The 12,857-nt window shown below is 47.4% G+C and overlaps 1 protein-coding gene across 5 annotated transcripts in view; it reads right to left on the bottom strand.

Moving 5' to 3' along the window:
* RXRA (retinoid X receptor alpha) overlaps nt 1–12,857 on the bottom strand; it is a 218,097-nt gene that overhangs the window by 11,123 nt on the left and 194,117 nt on the right. For all 5 annotated transcript variants that reach the window (XM_067541847.1, XM_067541845.1, XM_067541846.1 and 2 more), the window contains 4 exons: nt 11,010–11,139; nt 5,355–5,487; nt 3,686–3,777; nt 323–428 (listed from right to left, as the gene is read on the bottom strand). In XM_067541847.1, coding sequence (XP_067397948.1) covers nt 323–428; nt 3,686–3,777; nt 5,355–5,487; nt 11,010–11,139 — 461 coding nt within the window. The remainder of the gene's footprint in view (nt 1–322; nt 429–3,685; nt 3,778–5,354; nt 5,488–11,009; nt 11,140–12,857) is intronic.

Below are 12,857 nucleotides of genomic sequence, written 5' to 3' on the forward strand. Positions count from 1 at the left end.
CCTCAATTTACACCAGCAGGGAAATGTAGCTGTCTGGGTCTCCGTTTACTCATCTATAAAAGGAGGTTAACAACCCTTACCTCTAAAATTGTTGCAAAGTTTCAGTTAAGGCTTGTAAAGGGTCTGAGCTGCCCAGAGAAAAGGCACGGCCTACGGTAAGTGCATAGTGTTGTAATTACTTGGCATGGGGAGCGGATGCTTCTTGGAACCCTTCCCCAGGGGGAGCTTTTGATGGCACTGCGGACAGGTCTCGTCTAGCAGCGAAGAACAGGAGCTCTGTGCCGGCCCTGCCCGTGGCCGGCGTCCACGCTCCGACACTCACCTTCCAGGCTGGTCGGGGTATTTGTGTTTGCAGTAGGCCTCTAGTGATGCGTACACCTTCTCACGCAAAGCCTCCACCTCGGCGGGGTTGGAGAGCCCTTTCGAGTCTGAAACACAAACACGGAGCTTTAGCCGAGAGCAACGCGCGTCTTGGAGCACACTGGAATTCCCAGGATGGGGACAGCAATGGGCAACTGAGGGGGGGGAGGTCTACTGGTGTGCTGGGTACATCCGGAGCCATCCCCTAATGGCCAGCTAAGAGTGGACATCTCAGGGCATCCTTTACGTCACTGGTTTGATTCTGGCCTAGCTTGGTGCTGACTGAACAGCACTTTAGGGCACCTAAGTGGAGAGGATTTTTTGGTGGCTCCGTGAAATGAGTCAGGGCTGGTGGAGGAGGGGGTTTGCCTCAGTTGTGCCTCCATCAGTCAGGTGGGCCACCAAATTGCTCTGTCAACCCTGGAATGGGGTCCCCCCCCTCCCAGCCGGGGCTGTGGCACGGCTCTGTGGAGCAGCGTGCTGGCAAGGGGCTGGGTGGGGTCCTGCACTGACAGCGCCTTCACTGACAGCTTCCTTCACAAGCAACAGAACTCAAGTCAGGCAAAATGTCGAGACCAGTTTGGGAAGTCAGCGTCTCTGTGACCTAGGAAATCAGCTGGAGGAAGGGAGAGAGCCAGGAACTAGACACAGATGGAAACAGGAACCGAGGATGGTCTTGGTCAGCCAGCTACGCCTGCTTCTGCACTGCGAGGGAGGGGAGCTACCAGGCAGAGTCTAATTAATCCTCTGTGAGAGAGATGTACAATGAAGAGCTCTGGGCTGGCGTAGCAGTTTTATCCTCAGAGCAGACACGGCACAAGCCAGAGGGGGAGTTTGGGCTCCACCCACACTTAAACTCTGGCCTCTCTGCTAAGACCGCCATTAAAGCACTTTGAAAGCAGGCCCACCCAATCCGATTTTAAGCAAGTCGTCCTGCGTTATCATCAGCCTCTGTTTCGCTCGTGACACAAGGCTTTTGCCCATCCGTGTCAACCACAGGCCCCGCCAAAAAATCAGTTCTGGCTACGCCTCTGCTGCCACTGAGGGGGACAGTTATCAGCTGCGGTGCTAGTGGTTTTTGCAACACGGACACATGCAAACTGGACCGAAACCACTGATCTCGTTTCATACAGGCCACGAACTGCCATTGGAGGGTGGCAACGTTTTGGTCGCTACTGAACTGGACTGCAAAAGAAAATGAAAATATCTCGAAAGGGTTTTTTAAAAAAAAAAAACCCCAGAAACGTTCCCCAGGACACAATTACACTCAAATATTTCCTACTCTGACAAATCCTGCTCCGCTGACTAATCTCGGATTAGGGTCTATCCCCTTCAATGTATCTACTGTGCTGTGCTGGTGCATTCATCCCCGGAGTCTGCGATCTGAACCCCAGCCACTCTGTGTAGCAGTGCAATGGGGCCTGGGAGAGCTCAAGCCGTGTGTGTCTGACGAGGGCTGCCGGACAGATAATCAGCGATAGGTTTTTGCTTTGCCTGACTAAGGCTCTATCCTCCCTGCTCTTAGCGTCGTAAATCCAGCCCTTTGGTTCACTCCAGTGATTACGAGCCCTCATCAGAAAGCTTTAAGCTCTCAAGCCACTGACTTGTGGTTTTTCCTAAACACAAATCACTGCAGCCAGGCCAAAAGAAAGCCCATGTTTTGGCAGTTCCCTCTGGGACTTGGTAAGGTTCCCAAGCTGATCTCGCTAACAATCCCACACCGTGGCTTCCTTGTCTGCTGCCTGAGCCAGAGCGCAACAGCCTCAGCCCAGATTTGTAAAGATATTTAAAGCTTTGCTCCACTCTGCACGGCCTGGCCTAAGTGACTTAGAAGCCTAAATCTCATTGTCAAAAGTGACTTAGGCACTTAGGAGCCTAAATCCTATTGACTTTCAATGAGACTTGGGCTCCTAATTCAGTTGCATGTTGCAATGCTAAGTGGAACAATGGCTAAATGCCTTTATGAATCTGGGCCCCTGCCCATTTACAAATCTGAGCCTTTGGAAGGCTGAAAGGACGACTAAGAGGATAACGATTGATATCCTCCAGCAAAAAATGTGTCACGTGACACGTGAATCTCTCCAACATTTTCCTCTTTTGCTAGACACGGTCATTCCCAAAATACAGATGATAAATTACTGATGATTAATGGAGGGGGAAAAAAGCCAACACCAGTGAGTTATGCTGGAACATGCAGCTAGTGGAGTGTCGGTTACATGGAGAAATGCCATCTCAATAGTTGGTTTTTAGGGATAAATCACTCAACCTGATGAGCTGTGTGTGTGCTGTGATGGTTCTCACATAATCCAGCAATTAATCCATCGCTGTCCCAATCACAATATTAAGGCATTTTATGCATTACTTCCAGAAAACCCAACAATGCCACTCAAGGCGGTCGGTCTGTACTGGGCCAGGTGCTTGCTGTCATAGCATCGCCAAAGTTAGAGATGGAAAAGCCTTTTCAGGTCATCTAGTCTATCCCCCTGCCCGTGTGGGATTGTATCGTACTCCCTAGCCAGGTGCTATATGAGAGTTTCACATGGATCCAGTGACTACGTTTCCTAGAATGGTGGGCATTGTGTGGAATCCAGAGTAATGCTGGTCAGCATTTTGGTCTGGCCTTTGCCACATGCTTTTTTAGAAGGCAGCTAACGAAGTAGTTCTCTAGTTTCAATCCACTTTTGAACCTGTTTGGAGATAACAGAATAGCTTGGACTTCTGAAATCTCTGATAATTTTGCCTTTATTGGGCCCGCTGGTGTGAAACGGCGCAGGACTCCATGGAGATCAGTTCAGCTGTGCCCATTAACATCATCTGAGAATCTGGCCCATTGGATGCAACCTTGTGACTAAATACGGTCAAAGCTATCTTCCGAAGAAGTGGTATCAGCTGCCTTTTGCGGTTTGCTAAGCTAAATCCTAGTTAGCCTGTGCCTAGAAGGGAATCTCAATGTCTGTTGTATTTCCCTCTCCACAGGAGGAAATGACCCGTAGACTGACAAAGGAATATTATATTCATTTTAGAATGTGGAGAATTAAGATGTGAGTATGGCTATTTCTCTAGCTTCACATACCCCAGCCCTGGATGGAACGGAGACTGCCGACAATACACTGATAGGGTAAGCAGGCATATTTATAGCATCACACACTGCCATCCTTGGAGCTCCCCCTTGTATCTCATTCTTTTCTCTCTCACCTTGCTCTCATTGTGTTTGGTGCTACAGTTATTTGCAATAGCATTTTACACTCAATAAAAGAAAGAGCCAAAAGAACAGAGCACCAGCCAAGTGAGAATTGGGACATTAAGACAAAGCATCTGAATGTACCAGGGTTGAAGAGGACGATAGCTCGCAGGCAGCCCAGCTCTGTCTTGTCCATCTGCATGTCTCGCATTTTTGACACGAGTTCTGTCAGTACTCTGCATGGACAAAAATTCCATAGGATCAGCATTGAAAAAACAAACAAACCATGGGCCAGACCCCCAATTGATGTCATCTGGAATAGGTCTACTGAAGTCAATGGAACGTTGCCAATTTGTACCAGCTGAAGATTTTCCCTGCCCCCCCCCCCCCCCCCCCCCCCCGGCTTCCTACCCCCTTCTCCTGTCACACAAAAATAATGCAAGCTGAAGGTCTACAGTTCCTGTGAGACATAAGGAGGCCCATCCAGACTAGCTTCAGAGCAAGTTTAGTAAGAGACTTTGATACTGGAGAAAGCCTAAAAGGTAAAATCCAGGGATCCAAAAGCAATTTCCTCTGCTGCTAAATTTTTATTATTCCGGTTGCTCTTATTACCGCTGTTTGTTTAAACTGTTTCCACTTGCTGCCCAGATTTTCCTGTCAGATCCTGCAGTGAAGGCATGAGCCCACTTTTATAACCTCACAGGAAATGACTATTGTCACCCAGGTCAGAACAGTGACTCCCTTGCAGACTGAATGAGGCAAAGATGATGAGAAGAAGCCCTTGGTCACAACCCAGCGATCTCTGAGAATTATCAAGGGCAAATGATGCAGCCTCAGACTCAGACTCTAAGGTCAGAAAGGACCAATATGTTCATCTAGTCTGACCTCCTGCACAACGCAGGCCACAGAACCTCACCCACCCACTCCTGTAATAAATCCCTGACCTAGGACTGAGTTATTAAAGTCCTCGAATCATGGTTTAAAGACTTTAAGGTACAGAGAATCCACCAGCAAGTGAGCCGGGCCCCATGCTGCAGAGGAAGGTGAAAAACTCCCACAGCCTTTGCCAATCTGCCCAGGGAGAACATTCCTTCCCAACCCCAAATATGGCGATCAGTTAAACCCTGGGCATACGGGCAAGACTCACCAGCCAGACACCCAAGAAAGAATTCTCCGTAACAACTCAGAACCTAGCCCATCAAATGTCCCATCACAGGCCATTGGCATATCTACCACCAGTAGTCAAAAATCACAATGTGAGGTGTGTTCTCAGTAATGAGTGGGTCAGGCAGTCGGGAAGTCTGACTTTAAAACGCTTTGCCGAAACAGGAGATTAAATGAGCCCTAAGAACAGGAGTGTGGTGCCAGCTGGGTACTTGGGATGCTTTTATGTTGCTCAAAGTGAAAATCAAATATTTTGGGCCAATTAAAGATGAAAAGACATAAACAAGCAGCCTCTTCATGGCATTAGAGCCAGCTGGCCCCCATGAAAGATGCATCACTTTGCTTTGGGTGAGCAGCTTGCACATTTTTCTGGGTTGGCCGTTTCTCTGCCTTTGAAAGGAGAGGCTTGATGTTGCAGCCTGGAGCGAAGTAGACGGCAAGTTCCCATGCGCATAGCACGGCCAACGCCCCTGAATCCTGCCCATCGGTCCCAACCCCTCAAACCAAACCCCCCTCGCCCCCCAGCTCTGCCAATGCACCTTAGCTCAGACCTGCAGCACTCGCTGCTACTCCAGTCTCCCCCACCCACAGCTCTGCCAATGAACCTCAGTCTAGACCCCCTTTCACAACCTCCGGCAACGGCCCCCACCTATCAAAGATGGCGCCAACCCCTGCGCTGTGAGCGCTGTTCCGATGCACATGGAGGCCGGTGGCCAGGAGAATCCCGTCTTTCACGGCTATGGAACGGTGGGAGAAAGAGGCGATCAGAAGCTCATTCCAGCCTGGAGAGAAGAAACAAACGGAGGATGATGGTTAATACCAGTGACTCCCCTGTGGCTTTAGGAATCAGAAACGCTGCCTGCCAGGCACTTGCCTGCTCCCCTGAGTTGAGGAGGGATCATTGCAGAACGGGTCTTGGTTCCACCCTGCCTGCTTATTCCTTGGTACCCACGCCTCTTGCAAGAGCCCTAAGTTAGAGGTCAAATATTCTATGGAAAGATCCCATTCCTGGCTGCCGGAGGGGAAAATACAGGAAGAAGCAGTAAACAGATTTAAAACAATCTATTGCCAACATCAGATCATAGAGGCCATCTCCTCTCCGAACAAAATGCTAGCATCAAAGCAAATCATGCTCCTCCCCCAGCCTCTCTGTACAGACAGCAATTGACCTGGATATGTGTGTGTGGAACTTCATTGTAAGTTAGGGAGACCACGCATACCTAATAGGGCCTGATATCCATGATGCGTCGAATAAGGAGCGACTAAAGTATTTGATCAGCTGTTTTCAAGCAGTCACCGTGCAAAGGTGCTACTAACCCGTGATTCCAATTCGTGCTTCTGAAATCTGTTGCGGGGTATTGTCCTCTACTTAGATTGCAAAGTTCTTCTGGGAAGGCACCGTCTCTTTGCTCTGTGTTTGTACAGTGCCTGGCACAATGGGGCCCAGGTCCATAATTGGGGCCTCCAGACATTAACCCAACACAAATCAGTAATATTGTCCATGTAGTTTTATTTCTTTAAAACGTAGATGGTTGTCTTATTAGAAGTTGTTACTGGTAATCAGGCATCTGTGAAGGTGTATCCATTACACCTTCCGTGCTTGGATACTAAGGGGATAGCTACACCTGGTTAAAAAAATGCATGTGGGGGGGGGGTGGATTTCATTAAAAAAAAACCCATATTTTACATTCATATTTTCATTGACATATCAAAATTCCAGAATCTCATGACAAGCTCTATTGATGTGTGCCTTGAAAACATCCCAAATGGATAAGAAAAGACGGGTCTGCTAGTAGAACTAGGAGCCAGCACTCCGGGGTGCTATTTCCTGGCTCTGCCACTGCCTTGCTACGTGACCTTAGATACATCACTTACTCCTGTGTGCCTCAGTTTCCTCATCTGTAAAACTAGGCTAATCACATCGTTCTATCTCACAAAGGAGGTGTGTGGCTTGCTCGATGTTCGTACAGGGCGTTGAGAATCTCGCGTGAAAGATGCTGGAGAAGTGCAAAGTATCTGAGTCCTTCATCTGACAGAGCTGCCCATTGGTGAAAGCTGGAGGTCCAAAGTCCAGTCCCACCTGTAACCCCTCCCTGTAACTTTACATGCTAATCAGCAGACATGCCCATTTCCAAAGGGAGGTGAGTAAGGCCCTCTCTTGGTGCCCGGATGAACTGCAACAACAGGTCATCAAGCTGGAAAAGCAAGAGAGCCACAGAAGAAATTCTTCTCCACCAACCCCTCCATTCTGTAGAAGGCACCTCTGGGAGAGATCATGGAGAACATAACGTCTGCCGGTAGCTGATACTTACAATCAACATTAAGCCTTAGATCCAGGCATGCTGGTGAGGGGCTTGGTTAGGGATGGTCATAGGCACATACTTTTGCAATTACGGGCTATGTGCAAGGAATGCCATTAGAATTGCATACAAGGGATAAAGTCCATGGTTTCTAAGTGGCCATAGGATGTTTCCACCCCAATTAAGAGAACATTTATAGAGAGAACATATCTACAGGGAGGGATCTGACAGCTGCAGAGGAGTCTGCAACACTGCATACCACAAGAGGGAACAAGGGCAAGATATGGGGGCCGGAACAGGGAATATCGATTAACCATTCTTTACAACGGATTGTGAACTACTCTGATAAGCAGAGAATCACTGGAAGGTGTGTGAGCGTCCTCCATGGTAGCTCTGTCACGTCACATCCCGATCCTCTGCAGTTCTAGACCCCAGACTTTCCACAGTGAAATTGAATACTGGCCAACAGCCCCTCTCCTGTTCCAGCCCTCCGGTCCTATACAGCAACGCCAAGGCATCTCAGCCTCAGCGCTGGCCATTTCCCCCTACAGCTCTGCAACTCTTCCATGCCACCTTCAGGCACCTCCCAGGCTGTTCCAGTCCTGTGCCTCTCAAAGCCAGGACTGTCCACCATGGGTGAGAGCGTGATGGTTTTGTGATGGCAGCCCACGTTTGCATTATTATTCCAAATAGGGAGAAACTTCGGATAATCACCATAGCATTACTTATTTGTATTTAACACCTAGAGGCTCCAACCAAGACGAGGTCCCCTTTTATGCTGGGTGCTGCATGTACACATAGTAAGAGACACTCCCTGCCCCAAAGAGCTTCCCATCGAAACAGACAAGACAAAGGATGGGGGAAAAATAAAGCAGTAGGATCCTCATTTTGGAGATGGGGAAATCAGGCGAACAGAGATTACGTGGTTTGCCCAACATCACACAAGAAGCCTGTGGAAGAGCTGGGAATTAGGAACATAGGAGTGGAAGGGACTCCTGGGTCGCCAAGTCTGGTTCCCCGCTGTCACAGGCAATTTCCAGATATAATCCTGTTCATCAAACTCCACCTTAAAACAGTTCAGTTTCCTGCCCTCACTACCCTGCTTGGGAGGCTGTTGCAGAACTCCACTCCTCCGATGGTTTGAAACCGTCTCATTTCCAGCCTGAATTTATGCGTGGCCAATTCAGACCCATTTATTCTTATGCCAACATTGTCATTCACCTTACATAGCTCTTCACCCTCCACGTTTATAGGGAGCAAACTCTATAATCCCTTCTCAGCCTCCTTTTTGCAAGCCGAAACACACCAAGCTCTTCTAGTCTCCTCTCGTGAGATGAGCTCTCCCTTCCCCTGATCAGGCTAGTAGCCGTGTTCTGAACCTGCTCCTGTGTGAATTCAACTTTCTTGAGCCGGGGTGACCACAAGCGTACACTGCATTCCAGATGAGGTCTGACCAATGCTTTGTACAATGGCATGAGCACTTTCCTAGCTCTACTGGAAATCTGTCTCCAGGTGCATTCTCGGATCCCATCTGAACCCAGATCTCTTGGATCCCATCCCTTCTCCTCCAAACCAGTTTCTCTCTCACTGAAGGTAAATCCCAGGTTGCCCCCAGCTGGTTTCACCTGTGATGGGAACCTAGGCACCTGACAGTGAGACCAGCGTGTTAACTCACTGCACCATCACGACTCCCAATAACCACCTCCACTTGCCTCCATCATCTCAGCTGGAACTCAAACTTGGAAAGGGGAAGAAAAAAAAACCCCAACAACATGAAAGCAGGTTTAAAAACTTGGGTTTTTTTCTTCCCCTTGAGAAAGTTCTAAGAGCAGATTTTAAATGATTAAAGAGGACATGGCATGGCTGATTGAGGGCCCGTCTTGCGCCTGCTCCTCCAAAGATGCAATTTCCATTTAATTTTGCCACTGAGGATGCATGGATGAATCCAACCAATGCTCTTAGCTAAATTTTAATACTTAAATATTTCATAGGCAGCTGTTCTCAGCAGGCCGCTCTGTGCGCTCAATAATAGATAAAGCCACTAGTTAAAAGACTTTAGGGAGGTTATCTGAGGCCCCACTTGACAGAGACACTTGGATTTTGATTCTCTGTCAGGGTCGTTCCTGGCACTGCCTTTCCAGGTCCTGGCACTTTGCCTTCCTTGGCAGAACCCGCCTCTTGGGGGCATGGTTAGAATACGTTAAAACAACGCTAAAGGTGAGAGCAATAAAGGAACCTACATTGTTGATGTGCTATCGAGTTGGGGGCCGCCTCTGTTTTCACCTCTTGGAGCAGCCCTTGTAAAATTCGACTCACACAAGCTAGTTGATTTTACAAGGCTGCCTTGGAGAATTAAAAGTTTGAACTGGGAAAGTCAGTATAGATTGACAGCAAAGAAATGGGGTGGGAGGGTCAGAACAGTCACAGAAAGTGGATCTGATGCTGATCACACTTACAAGCAATTAACTTTGAAGGAGTCTCTCCTGATTTACACTAGTAGATAGCGGAGATGAGAATCATGCAACTATTTGTTTAAAAGGCAATACCAGCAAAATTACAGGGGAAACATCAAGAAATTTAGACCTAAAATTTGGGTTTTGTTCATTTTATTTATTTATTATAGTTTTTTGTTTGGATTCAGTCATTCTCCTCTATGGTTTTTGCATACAGTTCTCACTTCAAAGATTCCATTTCCGTAGAGCCTTTTTTTTTCCAAATACTTTTCTACCAGGAGGTAGCATTTTTCATAGAAGGCCCTGTGAGTGCTTTACAAACACCGATGTATTAACCCTCACAAAACTCTTGGAAATTAGGGGAAGTATTATTACTGACGGATCAACTGGAGCGCAAAGGAAAAGTTTATGTGACCTGCCCAAGGTCATAGTGAGTGGCAAACCTGGGAATAGAACCAATGAGTCCTGACTCCCACACACTGCTGTAACCAATAAACAAGACGTGTGACTTACTGTTGCAATCCAGAGCCAGAAACTCAACCCAGATCTCCTGAGTCTCAGTCTAGTGCCTCATCTGTTACCAGCACCCCATATAGCCTTAATTTCTGACCGTCTACATAGTAACACTTTTTCATTGTGAAGTTCAGAGCTATGAGTTATGGGTGGGTTTCAGGGTATTTTTTTTTTGGGGGGGGGGGGGTTTGTTTTTAATTTCTGCCTTAATATCAACTTTGCCATTTTCTGGAGGCAGTTTTAATAAGATAATGTATCTATCCACTTTGAATATGCGGGCAAAATGTTCTGTGATGATAAGCCAAAACCTTTTTAATCAGCTATATTTACCTTATCTGACAATCAGAGCTATGCAAACAGTTTCATGCTCAAACCTGCACTTGTCAGGTTTTAGTTTTGGATTCTCACCCTTTCCATTTTCTGTGCATACCTTCCAGCATTTTGGTCTGAAATCTACACAGGAGGAGAAGGCATTTTTAACAACTCACTGCGTTAAGCACTCCCCCACTAATTCCTCTGCAGCGAAAGGAAATTCAGACTGAGCCTGGAGAATTGTATTTTTATCTTTGTGGGTTGGAAAGGACGGGTGATTCCTCCTCCGCCCCCATTTCTGTTTTTAATTTTGATCACACATTTTATTTTTGTGAAATCTGGCAAAGCCCCCAATCCAATTCTCTTTCAAGTCTCTGAGAGGAAGATATTACATGGTTCCTTCGGATTTCAACAACCCATCCAACTTCGGATGTGCTTTCCTCTGCTGGGGCCTCTCAGAAAAAATGAAACCGAGGGCGTTAAGGACTGACTGGCAGCTGGCTTAACACTTTGGAGCAGGCTCAATGACATGTTTCTTAGGGCTTTTTAAATCCTTCTTGGCAAATGAATTATCAGCGACTAAAATGCAGAAGCAACTAGTAGCCTTCAGGTCGTAGTGCACTGAATATAAATATAACATTCGTCCTCGGCAGAACATCCCACCTACACCAACCAGCCCCGATGAGATCTTCCTCCTATGTTCCCTCACTAAGATCCCTCTCTTACCTGCTCTGAGCAAGATGACCTGGTCATCCAATGGCAGTTCTGAAAAATGGGGAATTCTCTTTGCCCATTCCACCAAGGTGAAGAGCTGTTTGTCTGCTGCTTGGCATATGTTGGTTACCGGGTCATTGGGCTGCAAAAAAAAGAAGACAAAATGAGACACAAAAATGGGGGGCGGGACAAAGAGGAGGGATCAGACAAGCAGCTGGGATGGATCCTCTCTATCTGAGGGAGCAGAGGAGCAGGACCAGCTCTCTCACATGCTCCCTGCACTGCAGTGGAATTACTCAAGTTTAAGCCCCATGGGTCTGGCTAAGCATCATCCCAGGCAGAGATTTCACTGCAGCAAAACACTGCCAGCTTGTGGGGGCGGCCAGGGTGGAAGTTTAGTGTTTGCCTTTAAGCATGAAGTTTCAGGCAACACGCCATTTTGACCAGTTGAAAAACGGAAGGCGACCCCACGCGTGCACGCACACGCACGCACGCCACACACCCACACAAAGTGTCAGGAGTTCTGGCACTGAGGGTTAACGTATTGGTCTCCTGCCACTGCTGATGTAGACCCCATCTGTACTACGGATATCCCACTGCGCAGAGATCAGGAAGTTAGGAGGGGTTGCTAACCTGGCAATATCTAACATATAAAGATACTGTCAAGGCCTCTAATGACCAGCCAAACTGGCTCTGGTGTGTAAAGGGGGTTGAGCTGGCTGGCCTAAGAGAATCCTGTAAAAGTATCTATCAAATTCTGAAAGTTCAGGGGTGGCGTGTGGGAAACTCACAAAGCCCCTCAGGTCATTGTACTTATTATCTGTACTACAGTAACAACCAAAGACCCCAACGGAGATCCTAGCCCCAATATCTTAGGCGCCGTACCTACACCTAGTGAGAGACGGGCATTGAACTGAAACGATCTCAGTCTAAACAGACAAGGCAGACAAAGGGTGGGAGAGGAAGATAAGGAAGAGAAAGGCGCAGTGACTTCTGCAAGGTAGGGCCAGCCGCAGAGTCTGGAGCAGAACCTGTGTGTCCTGATGTCCAGCCCAGTGCTCTATCCACTAGACACAGAGACCATGCTACCTCTCAATACCCGACTCCAGCCCATGCTGCTTGAGTTGCATAATCATTGCATGCACCAAGCCAACACAAAAAGAAAGAGGAAAGAAAAACCCTTCGCTCAGATTCCTCCTCCGGGGAATGGTATGGTTCACATGTTCCGAGCGCCAGAATGCCATAATTCAATAAAACACAACAATAGGGGCACTAAAGCAAGAGAAAAACCTTTCCCTTTGAAATACTACCCAATAACAAAAACCATCTGCTCGTTAGTTGGACAGGCAGCCTAAACAGACAAAATCCCTGTTTAAAGGAACTGCTAACAGCTCAAGTGGGATCGTGATTACAAATTGGACGAGACTATCCAACCCTTTGGAAAAAGTAAGAAAAAAATAAGTCACCCGCTCTTTATTTTACATCTATAAATGTGTATGTCTATCTGCACACATTACCATGCCATGCAGCCCCACACATCTCCATTTAGAAGCCGCACCTTTTGTTAAGTCCTTTTGTTATCATGTCCTGCAATGGCCTTAAAACAGCTTGTACAAAACCAGAGAAATGTGTAATTAATTATTTTACTTTGGGATCTCATGGGGAAAATCATACTAATCCGGTGCAGCCTATAAATAAGACATACTATTGTGCTGGCTTTCCGTTTAGAGACAGATTCCGCCACCCTTACCAACAACGTGCAGAGATCAGGATGGAAAATTTCCCCGATTCACATTGAGCCAGCTGTATGCTGGTCATGATTTCTTTTCTGCCTTTCTCTGAAGCATCAGAACTTGGCCA

The sequence above is a fragment of the Emydura macquarii genome, unplaced genomic scaffold (genome assembly GCF_026122565.2).
Source record: "Emydura macquarii macquarii isolate MOO-44397 ecotype Brisbane River unplaced genomic scaffold, CSIRO-AGI_Emac_v2 contig_691, whole genome shotgun sequence".
NCBI classification, from domain to species: domain Eukaryota; kingdom Metazoa; phylum Chordata; order Testudines; family Chelidae; genus Emydura; species Emydura macquarii.